This window comes from Chaetodon trifascialis, chromosome 15, assembly GCF_039877785.1.
Source record: "Chaetodon trifascialis isolate fChaTrf1 chromosome 15, fChaTrf1.hap1, whole genome shotgun sequence".
NCBI classification, from domain to species: domain Eukaryota; kingdom Metazoa; phylum Chordata; class Actinopteri; order Chaetodontiformes; family Chaetodontidae; genus Chaetodon; species Chaetodon trifascialis.
The window spans coordinates 11810793-11834812 of NC_092070.1; the positions used below are offsets into that span (position 1 = coordinate 11810793).

General features: G+C 43.1%; 3 protein-coding genes across 5 annotated transcripts in view; 2 read left to right on the plus strand and 1 right to left on the minus strand.

Moving 5' to 3' along the window:
• atp6v0ca (ATPase H+ transporting V0 subunit ca) overlaps positions 1–2183 on the plus strand; it is a 57740-nt gene extending 55557 nt beyond the window's left edge. Inside the window, exon 4 of the transcript XR_011603082.1 lies at positions 2174–2183. The gene's annotated coding sequence lies outside the window, so the exon portion shown is untranslated. The remainder of the gene's footprint in view (positions 1–2173) is intronic.
• Positions 183–17519, plus strand: cramp1 (cramped chromatin regulator homolog 1). Of its 2 annotated transcripts, none has more exons than XM_070980342.1 (20): positions 183–267; positions 2077–2453; positions 4237–4439; positions 4618–4771; positions 5218–5301; positions 5497–5545; positions 5647–5732; positions 6340–6463; positions 7359–7440; positions 7728–8696; positions 9080–9257; positions 10026–10198; positions 10303–10377; positions 10754–10835; positions 11071–11181; positions 11948–12105; positions 13063–13249; positions 13551–13718; positions 14391–14536; positions 15249–17519. In XM_070980342.1, the coding sequence occupies exons 2-20, from the start codon at positions 2078–2080 to the stop codon at positions 15360–15362; spliced, it is 3519 nt and encodes a 1172-aa protein (XP_070836443.1). In that variant the 5' UTR covers positions 183–267; position 2077; the 3' UTR covers positions 15363–17519. The 2 variants fall into 2 exon arrangements, with proteins under 2 accessions (XP_070836443.1, XP_070836442.1); XM_070980341.1 differs by lacking the exon at positions 183–267 and adding an exon at positions 1545–1695 and having other exon boundaries at positions 15249–17518.
• Positions 17438–22091, minus strand: dhrs7b (dehydrogenase/reductase (SDR family) member 7B). Of its 2 annotated transcripts, XM_070980354.1 has the most exons (7): positions 22001–22091; positions 20671–20861; positions 20370–20488; positions 19915–20125; positions 19504–19596; positions 19242–19394; positions 17438–18780 (listed from the first exon to the last, which is right to left on the minus strand). In XM_070980354.1, exons 2-7 carry the CDS (start codon positions 20822–20824, stop codon positions 18575–18577), a joined length of 936 nt encoding a protein of 311 aa, XP_070836455.1. In that variant the 5' UTR covers positions 20825–20861; positions 22001–22091; the 3' UTR covers positions 17438–18574. The 2 variants fall into 2 exon arrangements, with proteins under 2 accessions (XP_070836455.1, XP_070836456.1); XM_070980355.1 differs by lacking the exon at positions 22001–22091 and having other exon boundaries at positions 18641–18780; positions 19242–19431; positions 20671–21271.
• Positions 22092–24020: the final 1929 nt, after the last annotated feature.

Sequence of the window (24020 nt, forward strand, 5' to 3'; positions counted from 1 at the left end):
ATGACAGGAAGAGAATCGCAATTGGTCCTTCGTAGGGCTTTGCCTACTAAGAATTGGCAGAGCTTTCTGTCAATCAAATTTTAACCGTCATCCTCGTGTATTTCCGACCAATCACGGGATTTGTTTTCGAGTTGTAGTAGGCGTGCCTAAACGCGTGGACAATCGTACCGCAGGAACTGTCATCGGTAACAAGCTGGACGGCTACCGTCAGCTAGTATGCTATCCTGTGTCCCGATTGGGAATACAACCAGCAGGCTTCCACTTCAGGTAATTCTTAAACTTTGATAGTGTTATCCATCTAACAACCTGATTGAGGGTCCGACTAACATAATCATTATGTTGCAAGCAGTTTTTGTGACATTCTGGCTGGATTGACTGCCAAAGTGTTAACGTTAACTAGCGAACAACAGCAGCCATGCTAGGTACCACGTTCTGTATGGAGGCGACTGTTGTATACATGTAAGATAGCTTACTTCAACAAAGTTTACAATTGTTTTTATTTAAACAAAAACGTAATTCGTCATTACACCCCACTTCTTAAGTAACGTAAACCCTCTTGTATAATACCAGACCAATGGTTAGACTAACGCTACTGCTATCACTTGACTGCTAGGACTGTAACATTGCAGTGGAAATTTGACATGTATTGTAACTTTGTGGTATGCCAGTGTATTCATGTAAGCATTTACATGAATCTGAAGTTACACTGAAACGACATTTTGAGTATATGTTAAATTATAGTTGCATCCGTCTATTAACGTGACAATCACTTGAGGGAGTAAGATTCCAATGAGCGAAAGTGAGTGTTATCGAGCTTTACTATTAGTTTCGTACTTTCACTGCTGTTGGATCACCTGTATTTTGTGGCTCATGGAATTGACGTTTCAGATGACACGAAACAGGAATATAAAGACTGTGTCGGTCTGTAGCAATGGAGACAGTCCTTGTTATTTTCAGACTCAGACTACTCATGTCCAATTCATCTTAAATTGTTTATCTTTCTCTTGGCTGGCATCATTTTGTGCTGCCATCCTTCTGATTGTTTAGAAATAAATAGTGGGAAAACAATCGCGCAAAGACAATATTATAAAGTTATATGATGTTTACACATTTTAACACTATTATGTTAAATGTAGTAATACACAAGGGCTTGATGTGCACTGGGCACTTAAAGCCACGTCCTGATTTTGACGTACAATGAATTATTTGTAATAGGAAATAGTAATGTTAGCAAATTCAGTATTGTCATAAAGCCTTAAAATAGCAGGATGTCTATGAAAAAAATAGTTTTACAGACATAATTTCTGCAGGCGATGGTGACGTAGTGACAAGCAAAGTCCACTTGCACTGAGGTTAATAAAACTATATGCTTATCAATTCAGACGGGCTCGGCTCACATGGACTGTAGAAACATTTTCTTCAATGTATGCAATAAATATCTTCTAGTCGTCAGTGGTTTTATAGTTTTTATCCTTGTTGCAAAGAAGCATTGAGTAATGTTGTTGCTGATAGAAAACAGTTGAACTGCGCAGAGAGTTCAGCTCAGTCGAAGCAAGAGCAAGGAGAGGGCAGAAAGCGGAGAGATCGGTCTGGGTTTTATTATGCTCAATTTGATCAGCGTTTGCCAATCTAACCGGTCGGACTCATGGTGAAGAGAAAGAAGACGTCGCCTACTACCGAAGAGCACGAAAATGGGTAAAATTATGTTTGAAATAAACACTTTATTTAGAGGTCGAATGCACCGAGGGGTTTCGTTGTCGTTTCTGCAGGGCGCTAAACTGAAAAGCGCTCGCATTTGAATTTAGTTGAAATTCAGTCCCAAATATCGCCCATTTGAGCCAAAAGACACTCGGTGAAACACTGCCGGTAGTTACTAAACTGTTTTGGTTGTTGAATGTAATTTATCTCAAGACGTTAAATGCATATATTTGGTGTTGTTTTGTCGGGACTGGAGAGGGGATTTGAAACAAACAGCGGCGGCCATGTTGAGAGACAGTGAACGTCGTCTTTAGAAGTTAATTTTGCACACAGCTTTGCTCCTAATGTGACAAATTCTCCCTGAATGTGTTCCGGCAGCATGACACCGGGCTCCAGGGAGGGGATCGGTGTCGATGGGAGGAGGAATCCGTCCAGAAAGCCCGAAGGTTGCGACGAGGAGGAGAGCGGAGAGCAGGCGAGCGAGGAGCGCAGTACAAAGGGAGACGACGGAGTGGAAATTCTTAATCCATCAGCCACGGGTCTCAGCCCCGGTTCGGCTCCGGTCCTCCCCGCCTCTCCACCGAACCGAGCCGGGCTAGGCTCGACCCAGCATCCCCAGACCTCAGCGGAGTCCGCCCCTCCGTGTCACGACCAGCATCATTTTCTCCGATCGAGCGTTCGACCTCCGAGCAAACGTATCCGGAAGGATTCAATCGGCTCGGCCGTCAATGGACATGGCGGGGCAAAATCGAAAGGTACTGTAGGTGACCGGCTCGGAGAAAAGTGTGCATAGGTGGGATTAGCAGGGGGTCTGCTCTCAGTTGAAAGCGTGTTTCCTGTTTGTTTATCAGTAATGGCTAAACTGGTGCTGGTTTTGTTGCTGTATACTCCCTCTGGGCCACTGGCTATACTCCGGCTAGATTGTCTGCCTGCTCCGGGCCAAGTTGCAACACCATCCAACGAACCATGTCTGTGAAAAGGTGGAGAAACACAGGACAAAATTTAGATTTCAATTAGTATATCATCTGAATATTGTCAGTCGCGGATGCCTTTATATCTTTAAGAACATCTGGATGTTATGACTGTTGTTATCAAGTGAGTGCAGGAAAAATAAATCACAGGTTTAAGACTTCAGTGTTTCTGCATGGACAGGAAAGGGTCATTATTATAGAGAGTTGTCACACTTAATTTTATTTTTATCTGTATATCTTTTCAGGGATTGCACAAAAGAGCAGGAACACTTTAGTGCCCTCAGCCAATTTCATGGAGCCACTGATGCAACCAGTTGGTGAATAGACATTTTGTGTTTTGCTATTTAGAATTATCCATACATGTCATTAAAAACAATAGTGATGCTACAAACAGCTTAAAATGTCATTAGTGGAGCCTTGTCATTGTAGCAAATTTCGGACACTGTCTTTGGTGAATTGAAATGATAACATGGAGTGTCTGAGCAAAGAACTAAAGCTAGAGAAAACATAAGGCTAACATACGTAAACACACCGAAGGTTTGCCTCATTGAATAATGATAAACACTAATGGACAGCTGGCTTGGTTCAGTGTATCCATGTGAACGAGGCGTCTCCTCCTGGGTCTCTGTACCACCGATCTGATAAGAGGCAAATGAAAGTGGGGCAGCAGCATTAACATCCTGTATGTTTGGCTTCTGCTCATTTGGGAGCCTGTTAGAAAAGTGCTACACCACTAACCAGAAACCTGTATTGTCTGTGCTCAAGGATTTTATTTTTTTTTTAATCACAGATTTAGTGAGGAATCATTAGTGATTTGTTGCAGTGTGTGTAATTATGGTGCTAACAAGAAGTCAGTTATTCTTTGTTAAAATGTCATCATAAACGAATATTGATGAATAATTGTGCTTTGACAGGCGTGACTCGTGGATTTCTTTTGTTGTTGGAAAGAGACTGTGATTGTTTCATCAAATTTATATTTAGATTGCCAAGTGTCAACCAGTTGACTAATGAAACCCTACTTATTTTGATATGATGCTATATTGGTCCACATCTATTTTTGAAAGAGACACTTTTAGGTTGGTGTCGATCAGATTTGCATTTGTGAATTAATACCCTTTTTGGCTGAAAATCTACAGTTGTCTTAATATAGAGCAGTGCTGCAGCAGCAACCGCCTCTGTGCTTGTGTTAAAGCCTCCTGGCATTATGCTGGGGTAAATTTGGCTATTGGAGCCCACCACGAGTTGGTTTTGGACCCGTGTACTATGGACCTGCCCATAGGAACTGATTGCTTTTCCTGCCTCCTTGCCAGAGCTGAGCCACAAAGGGGGAAGCTCTGCAGGTTTTGTAGTGTAATGGCAGTGGGCGGCATGTATTTTAACATCTCCCAAACCACGCACCTCAGAACTACAATTGTATTTTTTTTCCCATGCTGTATAAAACAACCAGGGTGGTCAACCAAAACATTTGGCTCAATCCTTACATTTTTTCTGATATTTAAGATGTGTTTTTCCTCTGAATGTTTCACGACTGATGGATTTGTGGGCATCCTTTCGCCTTGTAACACAGGGGCAGAGAATGGCTCCTCTACCCAGGGGACAGTGGGACAGTCGGGGCCTGTGGCCAGCTCCACGGGAGGAGTGTCCAAGGCCTCCAAGGGCCAAGGGTCTGCTGAGAAGGAGGAGCAAGCTGGTAACCAGAAGAGGGCCCGTCGGCAGTGGGAGTCCTGGAGCGCAGAGGACAAAAACAGCTTTTTTGAAGGACTCTATGAGGTAAAAACAAACAGATTGTCATAGGTTAAAAACTGACACTAATGTATGTGGTACAAACTTCACCGTAAAGGCCTGGCATTCATGCTTATGATATGTATCATAGGACACTTAAACTGAGTTAAAATGTGTCTTCCTCTGTATTTTTTTGGCATCTTATTTCTACTACTCCGGTTTCCAGCATGGGAAAGATTTTGAGGCTATCCAGAACAACATTGCAATGAAGTACAAGAAAAGAGGCAAGCCAGCCAACATGGTCAAGAACAAGGAGCAGGTCCGCCACTTTTACTACCGGACCTGGCACAAGATCTCCAAACACATTGACTTTGCCACTGGTAAGCTACCCTTTATCTTTGACACCCAAAAACAGGTGGTACCTCACTGAGTCTCAGTGAAAATTTGAGCGCTTTTTTTTTTTTTTTAAAGAAAAAAACAACAAACCATCTCATCTCATCTCATCTCATCTCATCTCATCTCATCTCATCTCATCTCATCTCATCTCATCTCATCTCATTTATCCTGTTATGACCATTAGAGCTGTCAGTTAACATGGCGATTGCATGTGACCAGGGGTTGAAAAGGGCGTCATGTATTTATTTTTGAATTCACATTGGTATGTCATGACGGGATGGCAAATTTGGTTTATTTATTTTGTCCCAAAACATATATTAAAGTACCACTCCAGATAAGCCTGACGCACTTTCCACTCTTTATGTAACATACACATCTCCTGCATTGCTGCTTACAGCTGTATTGTGACCTGTGCCATCTTTCTCCTCAGTGTACTCCAGAGTGCTGAAGAAATCCTCTCAAGAACTATACGGTCTCATCTGCTATGCTGAGCTCCGCAAAAAAGTTGGAGGCTGTAAGTGCGGGCTGTACATGTGTTTGAACGAATGCCTTTTTTTAAGTTGTTTTTTTGTGCAAAGTGTTTTTGTGCTGTTAGTTTGGGACACAAGGGATGCGATTAAGCATTGCTTGCTCCCAGTCATAAGGGACAGCTGCTCTTGAGGGACAATGCTGTAAGCGTTTCTCTGCCTTTGTGTTTTGTCTTTGACAGTAATGGATGACAAGAACGTGGCAAAGCTCAACGAACTCATCCAGCAGGGGTAAGTCTGTAGTAAAAGTGAATAAATGCGATCTCAAGTAGACCACCAATACCAATCGATACTTGAAAAAGGTTTCACTGCTGTGCTCTCCATTTGACCAGGGCCACCACAGTACGCTCCAAAGGGAGGAACTTGCGAATCAAAGCACCCATGTGCCGTGCACTGAAGAAACTTTGTGACCCAGATGGTGAGCGTGTGCTTGCACAGATGTCCAACACATACTATAGATACAAATTAAGCAAACATCAGCGCTGATAATATAAACCATGGCGATGGTGAGGCACAGGGTTTTGGCAATAACAATGGCCGCGTGTGGGCTAGTGGCGTTTCCATGGTAACTCTGTGGGAGCAAAGTGAGGAGGAGGAGCAGGAGGGATATGATTGAGACTGACTATAATCTACTCTCTTGTTCAATAACAGCTAGTCACCAGACGTAGAGAAAACAAAATCGCACCACCATCTTTCTCTTGTCATCTGTTTTCAGTGCTGTATCAGTGTTTTGCAAAGGGCCTGGTCCTGCTGTGTCCTCTTCAGTACCACTGAATTCGATTCCTGTCTTTTTGTTGCCTGCTAGTCCATTAAGAACGAAAGTTTGCAAGAGAGCATACTCAACTCTTCTGCAGCTGCACTGTCAGCTGTTCTTGTAGTACTTTTGTGGCTCTTTGGGTTCATACTGTCACAAAATCACACTGACTGGACACCTGCTCTTGCTTTTCAGACACACCCAACGTTCTCTCCCAAGAGTGCTTTGACGATGTTACTCATTCTGTCTCACTGTCTTCGTGTCCCTACAGGAGTGAGTGACGAGGAGGACCAGAAACCGGTGCGACTACCCTTGAAGGTTGCTGTGGAGCTCCAGCCACGCAGTAACTACTCCTGGGCCCGCGTTCAGAGTCTCGCCCACAACCCTCGACTCAGGTCAGGCATGCCTGTTAACTAATATCTGAGAGAGTCATGGTGTTCATAACTGTGAATGCTTGTCATTATAGAAACGCATCATAAAATGGAGATGTTTACTGCAACTTCGGCAATATCTGCTACATTCCCTTCGACGCACAGCTCCGTTTGCTCACCCAGGAGCTTCAGTCTCTGCCTGTCTGTGGCACAGTAGCCTTCAATGCTGATATGCTATTACTTGTGACATGTAACCAGTCAGATAGAACTGTGGGCGGGTCACAGGGAGACAAGAGTGGAAGCAGTATAAGAGCTTAGACAACAATACTTATATAATAAAAAATAATAATGCACTCCAAGAGAGGAGTTAAGTACCAAAAAACCTTATCAAAAGCAGACCATATGAATGATCACAAGACATTTAAGATTTACTTCAGCACTGCACGAGAATCGGTTTGCTGCAATATCATAACTGCTTAAAATCCCTGAAGATTTAGTCTGAGTTTACAGGATCAATTTTCCAACAGCACAGCTCTATCATGCAAATGTCCAGCCAATGAATCCCAGTTTTCAGATGTTGGAGTTTGCATGAATGCATCAAAAAGCATTTTTGAAAATGGTGCCTGTTTGGAGCTGAAGCACCGCAAGAATATAACATAGGAATGACGCAAAGAAGCTATTTAAAAGCGTTCAGGTCAGCAGAAATCCTGTGGATACTACATTTGTAGTGTATTTGTAGTTAATGGATTAAAGATGGTAAAAAATGAATGCTCAGATCAATGGCTGAAGTTAATCTGTTTTGTGTGTGGTTACTCTGTCATTTATTTAGTGTGAGCATACGAATTAATTTACCCAGCCCTCCTCCATCTTACCACAGCAGCCTGTGAATCAGTCTCTGTTTGTCTCTTTTCCAACCCAGGATGGTGGTGGAGCTCCACAGGAAAGTCTCCAGCCTCATTGAGTACCTGAAACAGAAGTGGGCGTACCACGACCAGCGGATTGTATCCTTTAAAACATCGTATGCTTAGCAGCTTCACAGAGAAGCAAGTCTTTCATGCAGAGTCGTGATGTGGCAGTGGAGCAGCAAGCTTAAGAAATATTCTTAGAAACAATCCATTTTATCAGTTAGTGAAGGGATAAGATGTCAACATCTGTTATACAGCCATCTGATAACAACATGCTACAATAACATGTTGAGTATTAGTTTAACCTCTTATGGTATGTCAATTAGAGCTGTGGTAATACACTTCAGCTTTAAACATCTGGGTCCTTAACACTGACGCTTCAGCTAAACAGTCTCATGGAGAGGGAGGCTCTGGAGGGCGGCCAGTCCAGCACAGCTTCTCCCAGCAAATCCCAGCGGGAGGAGCTCTTTCTTTTCCCAGCTGAGAGCATCACCTTGACCACACTGCCTGGTGTGGCACGTGTGGTTCACTCCAAGGCTTCCTGTACTGTACACTGGCTAGAGAGTGGCAAGAACCGGCCTAACGCCAAGGAACTGCCGGCTGCCCAGATTCTGGGTATTCACACGGCTCCACCACTTCGGACTGGCACTAAATCTGCACGGGGAGGCACTGCCGCCGCCGCAGCTGCTGCTGCTGCTGGTAGTGCTCCAGTGTCTGCACTGGGTGATAGTCGTCGAACTGAGCCCCTTAACACTGAGCCTTCACAAGACAATTCTACAAAGCTTGAGGAGAGGAGACCTCAGTCTGTCTCTGTCTCTGCTTCCTCTCTGCAGACTGTGGTTCCTAGGGAAGAGGGAACAGGAATGGGACCCTTTGAGGGGGGCAGGGCCAGTACTTGTGTGGAGGCCAGTGGTGGTTTAGCAGTGGCCAAAAGCATGGAGAAGTTATGTAGTGGTACAGAAAGCTCATCAGAGCAGTGCAAAGAGGAGCAGAGCACCAGCACCTCCTCCCCAGAGGCCAGCCAGACTCCCCCAGCCAAACCTGCAGTGGCTGGCTCAGAGGAGGGAATGTCGCAGGGCTCTGTACCAGCAGCCAAAGAACGGGCTGTTGAGCAGATCAGAGAGGAGGGCTGGAGCGCCCGCGACGCAGAAAACGTCACCCTGGCCGAGCTCTACCTGATGTTTGGGAAGCCTGGCAAGCTGCAGCTGGAGTATGAGTGGCAGCCCATTGCAGTTCCCTCCAACAACCAAGAAAACGGACAAGCCTTGGCACAGCCAAAGCCCAACCGGACACACCGTGTTTTACGCTGCCTGCTCAAGCTGGTTGCCACTGAGGTCAATCCGAAACCTTTGGTAGGGATTAACTGTTACTTCTCACAGTTACCAGCCATTTTAACTTGGATCTGTGGACAAAATCTCTGAATGTCATGATTTTTTGGCATGAATAAAGCATGCAACTTAAAATGAACATCGTGTGCCCAACAAAATGGGACAGCAGTATGCAGGGTGCATATCCCTGTGGATTCACAAACAAAACTGCATTGCTAAGTGAATTAATCTGCAACAAGTCCTCTACAGAGAAAGGATAAACACAAGTAATCATTCAGAGTTGTGCGATGTCAGCTGAAACTTGGGAATGGGCTGTGAATTGTGCTATGTGTCACCTTAAAACTCTACTGAAAGCATTATCTAGAAATGTAGAGCAGATGATGTCAATCACGTGTCTTCTCCTTCAGGCTCCAGAGTTGTGCTCCACAGCCACATCACCGCTCAAGACCCATCAGGAGGAGCAAAACCAGGCCCTCACACCTCCAGGGAAGGGTCCTATAGCAGGCGTTCGCAGCCCCAGCTGCGGCCGGCAGCAGGCGTCTGTCCGAGGGGCCAGGTTACACCTGCCAAATGCTGGAGCTTCAGGTATTTCTGCCTCTTTCTCACATTGAAAATATTTGAACAATACATTACCTCGTTTCTAGAGGGTTATTTCTTGTTTCACCATTTTAATTCTACTTAATTCTCCACCTTATTTCAGTGTTTACTCACTGGTTACTTTCATCTGCTCACCTTGCTTGTCTTGTTCTTTTGCTGTGTGTCGACTCTGTTGACTATCTTTGTCAACAGTATGTTTCATAAAGCCCAAACAACACAACGTGTTTTGGATTGTTTCAGCCTCGAGTCCGTTTTCAGCGCAGCAGGTGTGCCACATTTGAATGTCTTTGTTGTCTGCACCAAACACGTGCACTCACAAGCTTTTACAAAACAAAGGTGTACGTAGGCCTGCGTTAAACGGGGGATGTGGCACCACAATCAGGGCATTTACAGGAGGGATGTAATATCAGGACAGGGGGAGATTGTCCGCTAGTTTATCAATCACGAGTGTCATTCTTTGACGAATTAAAAAAATAATGAAAGTGCTAAAATGGGATGGCAAATATACCTGGGTGACCTGCTCAAGTCAAGTCTGTGAGGGAAACGTAGTAGCTGTGGCAGTTGGAACAGTAACTACTTGATTATTTGGCTTAAATTTATTTGAATTTGATAAAATGTCAGTCTGGTTAGGATGGTTTATGACGAATAATGAATAATCTCACACGTGGAATCACTGAATGCTGTCCAGTGGCTTTTTACATTCTTAATTATTGTCCTCCTCACATGACATATCTTACTTCTTCCTCCCGTCTTCAGGTGGACGCAGCCTCCCCCGCTCTCTGCTGGGGTCGACTGCCGGCAGTGACTCCGAGGGTGGTGTGTTTGCGGTTCCCACCACGCTGCCCCCTAACAGCTCGCGGCACAACAGAATGTTTTCTCCCAACAAGGAAGCCGAGCTCGCCTTCAGACAGCAGCTCGACTCCATCAGTGTAAGACGGAGCAAAGCTTTACACCAAGTGTACAAAGACTACATTGGTATATGGTCCACAGGGATATGCACAAATATTAATATGTTTTTTTTTTTTCCTCGCAGATGCAGTCAGATCTTTTCTTGTCTAGACAGAGGAAACCTCGAAGCAGACAACTTCGGAAACCGCTTGTAGTTCAGGTAAGAGAAAAACAGAAAGGTGTTTCACCGCATCTCCTCCTGCTTTGTACAGTGTGATAAACTATCCTTTTGTGATGCCTTCTGAACTCAAATGCTACTGTTAGAGAGCTGTGATAAAGAATATGGACGAAACAGTTCCTGCAGGTGTTGAACATGTGGCATAAAATGTCAGTGCTAAAAATGTGAGAAAAGTTCAGTTTTGTTGTAGGAAATGATGCAGAAAGAATTCAAACTTTTGGGGTTAGCAAATTGGCTGAATACTGTAAGTGTTATAGTTATAGTGTTATAGTGCATCTCTGCGCTATGTCAGTGACATATGTTAATGGTTAAAAGACACACAGTGCATGTAATTCAGCTGCCTCTGTCTCATCCTCAGCGAACACTCCTACCCCGAACTACAGGAGATACTCCTCAGCATGTCTGCTCCTTCTCCATCCTCTCCAACTCCTCTGCCACAGGTACTCTGCAGACATCAGCATCCTACAGTGCAATTTGTTGCAGAAGATGGAAATGTTTAAACGATTGTACTTTTCCCTGTCCTGCAGGATAAAGCCTTTATCTTGTCATACTTGAACAGGCTTATTTATGTGGTAACCTTGGTAATCCGCTCAGCTAATGTGCTCTAAACGTCATTTCTCTTTTTCAACAACTTCAGAAATTTCTAGCTTTCTCACTTCCTGTTTCTTCCCTCAGGAACTGGATCTTTCCGGCCAATCCATACTCGCCTGGCCCCTTCCTCCCGCCCCCCCTTGTCCAAAGCTTCCCCTGCAGCTGCCAGCTCTGCAGCAGCCAGCCAGCTCTCCAGTATGCACTGCTTTTATTCCTTCATCTCCTTTTTTTGCTGTATCAAAATGCTGTAAAATTCTTCTTAGAGTATAATTAATGTTGCACTGTCAGTTTGAGTGCTAGTTAAACCTTTTCTTGACATTTTTTAAATCTTCCAGCCACTATGAAAAACAGTAGTGCATATTTTTTTCTTATTTTGAAATTCCCATTTACTTCACTTTTAAACAGATATTTTATGACATGGGCTCAACAAAACAGAGACTATAGACACAAATAAAACCGCTTAAAGAGAGTTTTACATTTTTAACCTCTCAAGTTTAAAGTAACCCTCCTCATTACAAATCACTTGACTAATTTACAGTTGATAAAGTCCTAGTTAAAGGCATCTTGTATTTTTCCTTCTCTTTCCTGCTTTTGTCAGATTAAGTTGTTTTTTTGTGTAAACCACTGTTCCCTGAATCCCCTGGATGAATCCAAAATTGTGTTCTGCTTTCAAAATGTATGGAAATGATTGCCTCTGTTACTCCTACATGAACTCAGACAGTGAATATGGTTTTGAACAAGTCCTCTTTTGTGTGGGGGTAAAAAGACAAAAAGAACATTCTTCCAGCTTCACTCTTCTACACGAAGAACTTGATTTTTTTTTTTTCCTTTCACCCAAATTCTTGCTGAATCTAATTGCTGGAGTTAAATACTTTTTGTTAAAATCCACCTTCACATGCTTATCAGGGATGTGCTAATGTGATAACTCCCTTGTCTCTCTAAACTCTTCATACTCTTTCAGGTGCCATTGACCTGGCAGCTAAGTCTGCAGGTATCATCCCTGGCAGTCCCTGTCGGGAGCTGAATTCTCCCTCTGTTGACAACAGCACCCTGCTCACCACCACGCCCATTGTTGATGCTGAACCAGACTCTCAGCTCCTCCAGCACAATATCCCAGAGGTCAGCAGCGCACACTGAATTTACCGATTTCAGACAATATCATGGCTATCGTGACTTGGTGGCACAGAGCTAAGATTTGTTAGTTAGCTAGCTATCAACAGCTTGATATGTCAGTGTGTTGTTGGGTGTTTAGCACTTCAAACCTTGTTCCGTTTCCCAAAATAGTGTAGTTACAGGAAATGTCACAATATGGAAGCGAGATGCTCTCGAAATGTTGTTTCATCTGGACTTAAATATTAAAGCTAATACCACAAATATCAGAGTGTGATTTTAGATGCTCCTCCAGATGCTCTGCTGTCCTTTTTATGGCTGTTTCTTTCATCCTGCAGGGTACAACAAGTCCTGCCAGACTATGATTAGTATTGCTATTAAGCAAACTCAGACTCTATGAGAAGCTTTGTTACAACAAACCGTTTAACATATTCCACAAATAACTATAGTTTCATTAAATACTAGTTTCTGATTACATACCTCCAGATCAGACATGTGATGGATGTCATTCCAGATCACTGCTGGTTGAACTTGGGGCTGAATGTCTGCAGTTCAGCAGGAATGCAGGTCACGTCTTGGTAGAATATACAGTATAACGTCCAGGGTTGTGGTGCTTGAGTAGCAGGATGAAGAATAACTGCTTTACTGTGTGGGTGAAGTGGGGCTCCGTTGGGAAATGCAACAGTAAAGTACAGCTTGTAAGGCTCTATTCAGAGGTACAGGTTCAAGAAGAACATGGTGGCTGACTGCAGTCTATTCAAGCCTGAGATTTGACTCGTGGCTGGTGTCCCTCTTTGCCAGTGTATTTTGTTAATGCCTTGTATGCGGTTGTCATGACAGTCTCTATCCCTGTGCGGGTCAGGTTTCGGGGCACTTTGCACTGAAAACACATCTGTTCAGGAAATAAAACCTCAGACAATCTAACAAAATGGCCCTGATTAAGTATTCAACTTGTTATTTTCACAGAACGGCATGCCTCCTCCGTCTCCTGGAGTGAGCGGTGGTGGGGACTCTCTCCTCTCTCCACCCAGTGTAGCCTCGCTCTTGGACATCTCTCTCCCTGGACCCCCTGAAGAGGCTCTTGCCCCTGGAGACCCTCAGACACACATCAGTGACTCCATCATCGAACTCGCCATCAACTCTGCCCATTATGGTGCGTGTTTTTATCCTACATGGAAATCTAAAGTGGTGTATATTATTTTCAGTAAAAATGACAAATTGCAGAAGAGTATTCGCATTAAATTCAAATGTTTATTCTGGAGCGACATTTGTTTTTGGAGATGATGGTTTTGTGTACTCATGAGGTAAGGGTAACCTTCGTGTTGCCTGTTGAAAATATGTGAAGTATTCTGTTGATGAAATATGTCGACATGCACGCAGTGAAACTTCTGAGAGGCCAGGCTTATTGAACATGGTTTGTGTAATCTAATGGCTGTTTGCTTGCTCCGATGAAGGTGAAGAGGCTGCTCTCTCTCCAGCCAAGCTGGGTAACAGCGACAGCTCCAAACTCTTGGCCTCGTCTCCCTCAGTCAGCCCATCCAGAGGCTGGATCCCCTCGCCCAGCCACGACCCCCAGTGGTACCCCAGCGACTCATCTGACTCCACACTGGGATGCCTTCTCTGTAAGTCTCTCTCAAATAAACATACACAGATACTCTTACGGAGCTTCTTTTTTTCTAATTTCTTTATTCTTCATTGTAGCTTTACTATAAATTGATAAATCTGTAGTTTGAGTTGGAATAGTTTGCATTAACACAACAAAGCTGTAAAGGGGGACGAGTGAGGAGATGAGTTTGCCTGTTTGTGGTGAAGATGTTTTATGCCCCTGACAACCTCTGCTCTGTCTCATTTAGCTACTTGTTAGCAACCACTAACACAATCATAAGACACGTGAAAGCTTCAAAATTCACAAGTAGAGTGATGTCCTAGAAAAAAAAGTGAAAATCTCCTAAGCTTGTGTTAACCACAAACCTTATTTCAGGCGAGATAGGGGAATCAGAAGTGTAACGATGCTAACTCGTTCCTGGGTTTTAGGACTCTATTGACTGTAAAACGATACGCACTGTACTAGCTTGAAATCAGTAAAGGCCCTAATAAAGTAACACTTTTTATTTTGAGTAAAGCTTCACAAAGAGCTCTGTGTGCCTTCAAATTTTCATTCTCTCATTAATACAGAGGAACACTGACACAGCTGCAGACTTCCTCTTACAGTGATGTAAAGATGGCCTAGTTTCCACTCTTCATGTTCACTGCACCTTCTATTCACTGTCTCTGTGTGTCTATTTTCCTTCCAGCCAGCATGGTCTCTCCTGATAAGGGCAGGCGGACCACCCTAACCCCCTCTGGCCCCTCCAGCGGCACGGCTTTGCTGGGTCCCAGCCTCCTTGACTGCAACTCCCATGATTCCTTTCAATCCCGTGGCCTTCCTGATGTGGCAGAAGTAAGTTGAGCCTTTTTGCATCAAGGGACTTGTGAGTGAAAACAATTTGTGTTTAGTCATCTGCAAATTTGCTATTTTATTTTTTTCTTTCTTTTTTTTTTTTTAGTTCTTTATTCTTTCTATTCTGTCTAAAAATTGGCTTCCTTGTTAACGGAATAATCCAACATTTTGGGAAATACATTTATTTACATTTTTTTGCAAGTTAGATGAGACGTTTAATACCAGTCTTACCTTTGTAAGATAAATATGAAGCTACAGCCAGCGGCCTGTTAGCTTAGCTTAATTTAGCATAAAGACTGGGGGAATGGCTGGTCTGGCTCTGTCCAAAGGTAACAAAATCGGCCTGACAGTACCTGTAACGCTCAGTAATTTACAGGCTGTATCTCATTTGTTTTATCAGTACAAAGGTAGAATTGTAAAAACTACAATGTCCAGACAATTTCTTGGCTGGGACGGAGGTGGATTTTATTATCTTTAGACATAGCCAGACTAGCCATTTCCCCGTTTCTGTATCAGCTAAGCTAATTTAGTTTTAACAGACAAATAGGAGGGTGTGATTGATCTCCTCATTTAACTCCAACAGAAAGCAAATCATCTTTTTTTTTCAAACTATTCCTTTAAATTCCAGGGGTCCCTGGGGAAAAGGGGGATTTGTCTTTTTTTCAGTTGTCATTGCTGTTGTACACTGAAAGCTGTTCGGTCGTGCTTGCAGATGGACTCCCAGCTTGCTTGTATGATGAGTGAGAGCAGCGTGGACTACATCGCTCGCTTCAATGACCTGGCTCAGGAGCTGGCTGTGACTGAGCCCTCCATCCCACCGCCCTGAGGAAGAGGAGACCCAGCTCGACTGAACCACGGCCACCCAGAGGACAGCTGAGGAGCTCTCCTCTCTGTCTAGACTGTCGCCATGCTGTCTCCTCTACTTTGGAGAAAAGGCGGCTGTGGAGAAAGACCAACCCCCTGAAGCCATCCCTGCCCTGTTTGTAAAAGTGCAATAATAATGGTGAACCTTGACCTTTGTTCAAAGTGAGTTTGAAACGAGTTTGTTTCGCTGAACTGTTGTTTAAGGTGAATTGCCCTTTAAAAACACTTTAGAAAAACAAATGCGTTTACAAAACACAACCTCATGTACAGGAAAATACTATGCCATATCTGAACAAAATATTTCCACTTATATTTTATGTCTCCTCCTGCTCTGCGTGTGTGTGTGCGTGCGCGCGCGTGTGTGTGTATGTGTGTCGTCTACTCTCAGATCAAGCCCCAAAATGTGTAAATCCGCCAAAATGTGCAGTTCAGATCCCAGCTGGCAGCCACTGGAAGGTGATTTTTGAAAGTGATGGCAGTGAGAAAGAGAGTGAAAGTGGTGAGATAGTTGTTTCTATTCAGTTTTGGCCTCAGTTGCAAAAGCAGAGCACGACACAGCAGGGTGGGTTACATCGTCTGATACTGTCCCCCTTTTCATGTGCTCTCGATCAGTTCAGGTTTTACTGGTTGCATTTTAGGAACGTAGCCTGCCATGTGTGTTTGGAATCAGGTTTGTCATTTCTTAGGGTCACATGCAAAACGGCAGCTTTTGTTGGTTGCGCTACAGATGTGAGCATCTGCAGCTGCTACCCTTGAATTTAGTGCTGAAATCATATTGGAGTTCAGTGTCCATCACCAGTGGCTTCATGCAGCTTTCTTTACTTTTAACATATGTTTAGATGCAGTGGTGTTCAGGTTGGTTTTTGCGTAACAGGTCACTTATGTTTCATTTCCCGTTTCTCTTTTTTTTACATGTCAATTATTCACCCAAACATTTAATTTTAGTCTACTTTTAAAAAATAATGCTACCACAGCAGATGAGTCTTCCCACAGCCACTCTGATAAATAACATTGCTCATTTACTTTAGCTTTTTTGCTTGTATCTTGCACTTGAAAGAGGCGGGTTGAGTTGTTTTCAGTCCCATAATGTGACCAGCTATGTACTGATTTTCATTGACCGACTTGAATTAAAAATGTAAAAAAGTTCCCAGTAGTGTTACACTCCATTTCCACCAAAGTAAGCAGTCAGAAGTATGCTCAAACACTAAAGCCACACTCCTTATTTTACGTTTTTCTAGGTTGTGTAGTCAGTTTTAAATCACTAGTCAAACCTTCTCATTGGTTGTGCTCAAAACATTAATTCCAGTGACGAGTACTGACGCTTCTGAACATGGTCACCGTCCCCTTAACGTCAGCCCACTTTGTGTGTGATGAAGTTAAAGGTAAATGGATGCGTTTACGTTCTTTCTCTTACTTTCCACGTGCAGTTTCACCATTGCACTGTACCGTTGTTCAAAGCAAATACACATGTACCATAAAATATCCAGAATCACTGCATCTGGATGTTCTCTGAATTTCAATTAACCAGCACCATCGATATGCAGTATTGTGAACATTCTGTCTCATCAACATGTTTAACTTCATCTGAGTGGAAATTGTAGGAGAGCTCTTGTTGTCGTCCCGTCAGTGGGATTTAAAACGGTCTCCTTTAAAGCACCTTGGGGGCTTCGACTCTACAATGTAAAAGCTCTTGTGACGTTCATCCATTTGTGAAGGACATCTGAGAAGACTGTGTTCTCACACTAGATAAGAGACAATGAGGATTATTCTTAAGGATTAAATTGCAGGTTTTGTCTTTGAATCTGGCATGTTTTTTTTTTTGGATTTATTTGTACAAATGTCAATTCCAGTATTCACTGCGCTTTTGTAAAATAATGTAAATTGTTATTTGGAGTATTTATTGTTAACATTTCAGAAAAAGCGTTTTGTTTAACTTAATATTAAGATGACTTCTAAAAAGGAAAAACCTGTTTAAAGTTTTCAGTTTGTAAAAGGTGTTTTTATTCTGTGTATAAAGATGGTTCAAAAACCTGTCTGTGTCTGTATTCCTTATGTGTACTTTGTGGAAAACCAGTTCAAATGCAAACTTTTTTTTATGTGGCCTCCGGGTTATTACAAACGCAGGTTTGTCAGCTTTTCCGAAGACAGCTGAGTGGTCTTTCTGCTAACCCCGTACTGAATGCCTGACTGTCCCCATTAAAGGAAATAAATCCTCACATATCAAAACAATACAGCTCAGTTAATGAACCCAACAGGAATACAGACATATGGGGGAGGGCGGGCTGAGATCGTCTGGACTGAAGGTGATAAAACAATGGTTGAAAACTGCTGGACGTGAACAGGAAACTTGCCACTAAAAAAATTCTTTTTTTGTCTGGACAGAGATGAACAGTGTTTCCTTCCTCCGTGTATCAAAAGCTCTTTATTTGAGAATCATCTTCGGTGGTGTGCTCTGTGTGCCATATGGTACAGATGACCCAAAAACAACATGCCAGGTGCTGTACCACACCTCTAAGAAAGATGTTGACAAAGTGTTTTTTTTAACTGTAGTATTTGTTGTGGGTGGATCCTCTGCCAGAACAGCATACACCATAGCATTATCAAATCCTGCTGTTTGGTTGAATAAGCTATTCCCATCTACTTGTTTCTACTGCCAGTATCAGACGCACAGCGGTGCACTGTTGTTCAATCTATTTTTCAGTCATTAAAAATGTGACACTGCAGGCTTTAAAGGATTTTTCATAAGTGGGACAGCACAAGACAGTGAGAGGAAAATAATTCAAAACTACTTGGAAGGCCTGACAGGCCACATTAACATCTATTACAGGATAAACATAAACGCTCCTGAAAATAGATCACAGCCTGAGTGTTTATTTGCAAACCAAATCCATGTTGAGGAGTCACTTTGAAAAACGGCATCACATGCTCAGAACAGCACAGCGTTCAGTCTCGTCAGTAAAAGACATTTCAAAAGTGAATTCCTGCTGCAGCTGAACAACACAGCCTTACAACATACAGGCGTCTGGTTGGTTTCAGATGCTGGACAAGCAACAAACAGGTTAACAGGCTGCTGAAGACATTCATGTCTCCTGTCCAGGTGAAGCAGTCGGTTTCATGTTTTGGCCCTCATGTGTGCCCTTGTTGTGAGCCTCTTGGCCCTCTGCTTCTCCAGCATCACTCATCTTTAGATTTCTGCTCCTTGCGAGCGCGATAGGACATGATTTTGAAGAAGAGCGCGGGCCACAGTGTGCGGAGGTAGATGGCCAGATTGGGCACAAGTCCGGCCAAAACAACATCTTTGCTCCTCTGACGGACAGCCTTCAGAACGGCCTGAGCAACATCCCGGGGGTCCCGACCCGTTGCTATGGTTTTATCCAAAACTGAGCAGCGTTGCACAAACAAGAAACATGTTGCATGTCAATGACACAGTCGAGTCAGGAGATGAAGTAATACAGAAGACTGATCAGATAGTGGGACTGGGTTCCTTCTTGTTTCCAATCATTCTGCTTATTTTGTTTTATTCAATTTTAGCTTCTTTTTTAATCGTATATTTAACTGTATTCTTTTCAGCCTGTTTATTTATGCCTCTTTTTACTTACCCCCATGTTTATCTTATCTTGCAATGTTAGATCCATACACTCCCACCACCATTAGCAAGTCATTAATTTTCCACTTTTTGACCACTTCCACACTTTAGTTGCTAAGGATTATGTTGTTTATACAAGTCAGTTGTGAATAAAGTATTTGGCACCTTCCATCTACAGTTGCACATTTGTCTCACTGATTGATATTCTCTTACTGTTAGTGTAAACGTAGTCATGCATTTGTCTCACTGTCTCACCTCCGTGCTTGGAACCGTCCTCTGTGATGGCGTTGAGTGACAGGTTGCTTCGGATGTACCCAGGACTGATCACGGTCACTGGAATCCCGTAGCGCTCGATCTCGGCCCGTAAGCAGTCGAAGTAGGCCTGGGTGGCGTGCTTGGAGGCTGCATCTGACCACAGTTTGTACAAACCAGAGTCCTGCTTCATCTCCGACCAACCACACTGACTGAAACACCACCTCTATTTATTTGCCTTAACTGAGTGAGGAAGATGACTTACAAGCTGATCTGTAGGGAATGGCTATCTTGCCCTGGACACTGCTAATGACGACGATGTGCCCACTGCGCCGCCGAACCATGGAGGGCAGGAGAGCTGTGAGTGGAGGAGAGAGGTGAGAAAAACTGCTGACAGATAAAATATTGTGCTTCCTGTCATAACAAAGGTGAAAACGTCCACGTTATGTTTATGCTTCTGTTACTTCCTTTCCTTATCTGTACAACCAAAGCAACAAAACCATCACAAGAGCTACGACCCAGCCACATAACATGGACTCCTGGTTCATTTAGCTTTTATTTTAAGACCCTTTACACAAAGCTCCATATATTTCTGACTTTTTATGCCACATATTCTGCTCTGATCCAACAACCAAAAGCTATTTAAAAAGGGCCACAGTGTGCACTCCTCACTAACCTTGAGTAAGAGCAATGGGCCCAAAGTAATTTGTTTCCATAACTTCCCGCTGAACTGAGATGTGGGTGCCCAGTATGTTCCCACGGTAACTGATTCCAGCATTATTGATGAGTACATCCACTTGTCCATAACATTTCAGGATCTCCTCTGCAGCTCTGTCCACTGAGTCTGTGTCAGCCAGGTCAAAGATCACGGTGCTGGGAGTGTAAGTCTGGTGGTTGAACAGAACAGAGCAGCACGGTTTTTACATGCCTCGCTGTCATTATGAGACTAAATCTTCTATCTGTGCCAAAGTGCTTTAAATTATTCTATGATCCCAACTTCCTTGGAACCAGAGGATTAATGCCAAAGCTAATCTTGTACTTCAAATATTTGATTTTAGACAATATATATGCACACACACATGCACACAGTAGAGGAAAAAGAGGATGTTCTGATGAGAAAAATCTACACACCTGTCGCTGTGAGCCTGTTGAACTTGCTGCAAGTTCCTGGACCACCTGCTGCAGGCGAACTGCATCTCGTCCACACAGCACGAGCCGTGCACCTGCAGCATGGAAGACCCGTGCACACTCTACAAGACAGAAAACACACCTCTTGTTCACGGTGAATATTGAGCTCTTGCACCACGACACTAAAACATGTTACTGTACATTATATTACTACCACCCAACTGACATGAATGTCTGAACACCATCTGATTTGTAAAAAGCATCTACATGTAAGCTGAACATAAGAAATGAGCATGAGACTGACCTTTCCCCAGTCCAGAGCTGGCCCCTGTGATGACCACCACAGCATCCTGCAGAGCAGCTCCTGGTCTGAGGCGGAGTAGTATCCGGTAAAGCAGAAAGACCCCTGCACTTCCTAAAACCAGCTTAAGCAGCCCTCCTCCCATGACACGCTCCATGACTGAGAGTCACCCCCCGCTTCTCTGCGTGAGCTACCTGCAGACACAAGCTCAAAGGGTTTAGTTAGGAAGAGTTTTTTTCCCAAGTGCAGCTGTTGATTTGCAACTTACAACATTCACATCCATCACTCTTGTGCAGAGAAGTCACCCAACAAAGGTCTGAATAGAACAGTGTCGCCCAACATATCTCTGTCAGATGAATTATGAGAATAGCCACCACTGCTAACATGTAACACCTACTTCATTGTGGCATCAAGCCATATGTGACTCCTGAGCTCCTTACTTCATAAACTGGTTTTGTGACCAAATATGTGTGGATGCAAAAAAGGGCTTTAAATAAACCACGGTGTGACCTTGACATGTGTGTTCTGTAAGCTCTCAAGCCCCCATGCTGAAGGGATTGTGAATGTTTTGATGTCTGTTGCATTTAGTTAAGCCTCTTCCACTTGTCCTGTCTCCAAAGCACAGCACAAACAACCAGCATGGCAACAGTGACAAGTACTAACATATCTCTCTCTCTCTCTCTCTCTCTCTCTCTCTCTCTCTCTCTCTCTCTCTCTCTCTCTCTCTCTCACACACACACTCACACTCACACACACACACACACACACACACACACACACACACACACACACATTCAGCAAAGAAAGAAAAATATTAGGGCATTTAGTCAATTTAGAGACTTCTTGTGTCCACTAATAATGATATTATTATAATATTCTCCATATCCTCGACACATGTCCTTAAAGGACTGATTATATCAGCTGGATATTGAAGGCTGGGACACTGTGGGAAAACAGTGTACATACTCTGAATATGTTTCTTGTGTGTGCTTTAACAGTGTCCTCCTGTGTCTGTCCTTGGCAGCTGCACATATTTCTAATTGTGGGCACAGACACTCAAACATCTACCACGGCATGAACAACTTCATACTTACACCACAGGTTCCCACCATGCTGCATAAAGCTGCATGGTGGGAACCTTCACATTGACGTAACATAAAATAGGCTGGATGATAACACAGAACGAGCTTGGGATGCAGTACACAGGCAAGCTAACCTCAGTGGTGTTTAGCCATCTTTGGTTAAGGTAAAAAGTAAATGCTAATGTTAGCTAGCTAACACATTGTAATGAACCATTCACTCAAACTCATCAGTCGTCTACAGTCAAACTCACCTGAGTTGCAGTCCTGCTTTACTGAACAGCAGCGTGAGTCGGTGCTATGAGCATTTCCGGGCTCATTTGACAGGAACACGACGACCGGAGCGCGTTTCTGAAGGGGCTGCCGGATGTGTGTCCCGCTAGGAACTGTGGGAGTTGAAGTTCCTGCATGCCAAAAGACACAGATGGGCTCGTGCGCCCATTTTTGTTTCGCTGAGATATGAATCCGTTGCTGCCAAGTTATCAGTCATTCTTCTTGTATTGGAGGACACATTCAGCCAAATAAAGCCAGAGCTTTATTTTTAATCCAACACAAGTCTTTCCTGACTACATCTGGTTTTGAAACTGTTTGGGAATGTTTACCTTCCATCACTGCAAACAATCTGACTTGGGTTTATGGGTAAATCCTCATGTTATCTAATACAAGGCTGCCCAAAGTGAGCTCCACGGGAAAGTTGGGTCACCAGAGGGTTCAGTTTGGCCAGCCTTATGTTTTCAGAAAAGAATCATACATCGATTTTTAAAAAAATGCAATATGAATTAGTTCACCAATCACCAGAACCCGCTGTGCTTCCCTGAAATGGTTGATAACCAGCCAGTCCATCACTCAGCTCAACTCATGTGGGTCAGCAGGAGTGTCAGCTGACAGTTAATTAGCCTGCTCTGGCCACAAGTCAGCAAACTGATGGGGTTGTCTCAGGCTGTTCCTCTGCTTCAGTGTTGCTGTCTCTGCTCATCCCATCAAGGTACATGTATGTATGTAGAAATGGTGAGAGCACTGGAGGCTGTTGCACAGTGTGCATAAATTCTTTTCATTTTATAGAATTTCAAATTGACTTAACGGGAAATGCATGGACTGCAAAACACCATGTCTATGGTTTACCAGGTTCAGCATACTGCCTACCTCAACAAAGGCTGAACTTGCAAATGTGTCAGACTGAATCTTCTCCAGGTTGACAGCCAGCAGCCTGGGTCTCAATCGTCTGAGGCACTGCTTTCATACGCTGTATGCATTTATTAAGAAACTATGCAATGCACCAATGTAAGACACCATTTACTGAGGTCAAAAAACAAAAACAAAAGCACCTTGTTTAGAATTTTAAGACAACAGATGACATTTATCAACAGTTGAACATTTCCATTAATGACTGAACTTTTGGCAAACCTATTGGAGTCATTTTAGAGCGATGTGAAATGTTTTAGATCACTCCCTGTCTGTATCAGAAATACAAAATATTGTGATGAAGCAAAGACTTTTACATTTTCATGATAGACAGCTACCAGTGACAGATGTCTCTTAGCATTATGTATCGTCACACTACTTAATGAAACACTGCCAACACTTTCAACCCTTGAAGCAAGTTAACAGATTGAGTTCATTTCTGATACACTGTTTAATGGAGCTTTTCAGCGATTTACATGAAATTCTCTTCAGGAAACTCTTCATGAACAGATGTACCATAAAAAGGTTTTCATTTGCTTATTTCCTGCTGTTAAAGAAATAAAAGTGTGGTGGAAAGTCATTTCATATATGTAAGGACATTTAAATAGGATTTACTTTTAAATCAGTGACTGTAACGCAAGTACTGTGATTCCTAGAATTCCACTTTATCATTCAATTGTTGCATGTCTTGTCTCTTTGTTGTGTCAGAACTCACCCATCACTTCATCCATACTTAATTCTGCTCATCTGATAATTGCTACCTCCTCTTAGGACAACAAATTTTAAAACTGCTGATCTAAACAGCAACTCATAACAAGCACCATTGGATAAACATACAAGAAAGTGTGGTCTGAGAATTTGCTGAGTAATTATTATGTGTACTGTCAAAGAGTGTCTTAAATTTCATTTATGAAGGTTTGTCTTGATTACGATGTAATATACATTATTAGAAGCATGTGTGAAATGTGACTTTCGAAGTTAGTATTTTTGTAGTGCTTCCAAAAGGACATTAAGCCACAGCATTGTCACATGAGATCTGACTTCCACCATTTTAAACAAGAAAATCTACATGACCAAGACACAATCTCAAAT

Bases quoted from the DNA above. Each gene is read 5' to 3' on its own strand.
- cramp1 (XM_070980341.1), top strand. From the start codon at position 1,646: ATGGTGAAGAGAAAGAAGACGTCGCCTACTACCGAAGAGCACGAAAAT. The intron at 10,836-11,070 runs GTACTCTGCAGA...TTCTTCCCTCAG, and splicing joins CTCCAACTCCTCTGCCACAG to GAACTGGATCTTTCCGGCCA. The intron at 14,537-15,248 runs GTAAGTTGAGCC...TCGTGCTTGCAG, and splicing joins GCCTTCCTGATGTGGCAGAA to ATGGACTCCCAGCTTGCTTG.
- dhrs7b (XM_070980354.1), bottom strand. From the start codon at position 20,824: ATGGAGCGTGTCATGGGAGGAGGGCTGCTTAAGCTGGTTTTAGGAAGT. The intron at 19,395-19,503 runs GTAAGTCATCTT...AACTGTGGTCAG, and splicing joins CATTCCCTACAGATCAGCTT to ATGCAGCCTCCAAGCACGCC. The intron at 18,781-19,241 runs GTGAGACAGTGA...AACGCTGCTCAG, and splicing joins GGACGGTTCCAAGCACGGAG to TTTTGGATAAAACCATAGCA.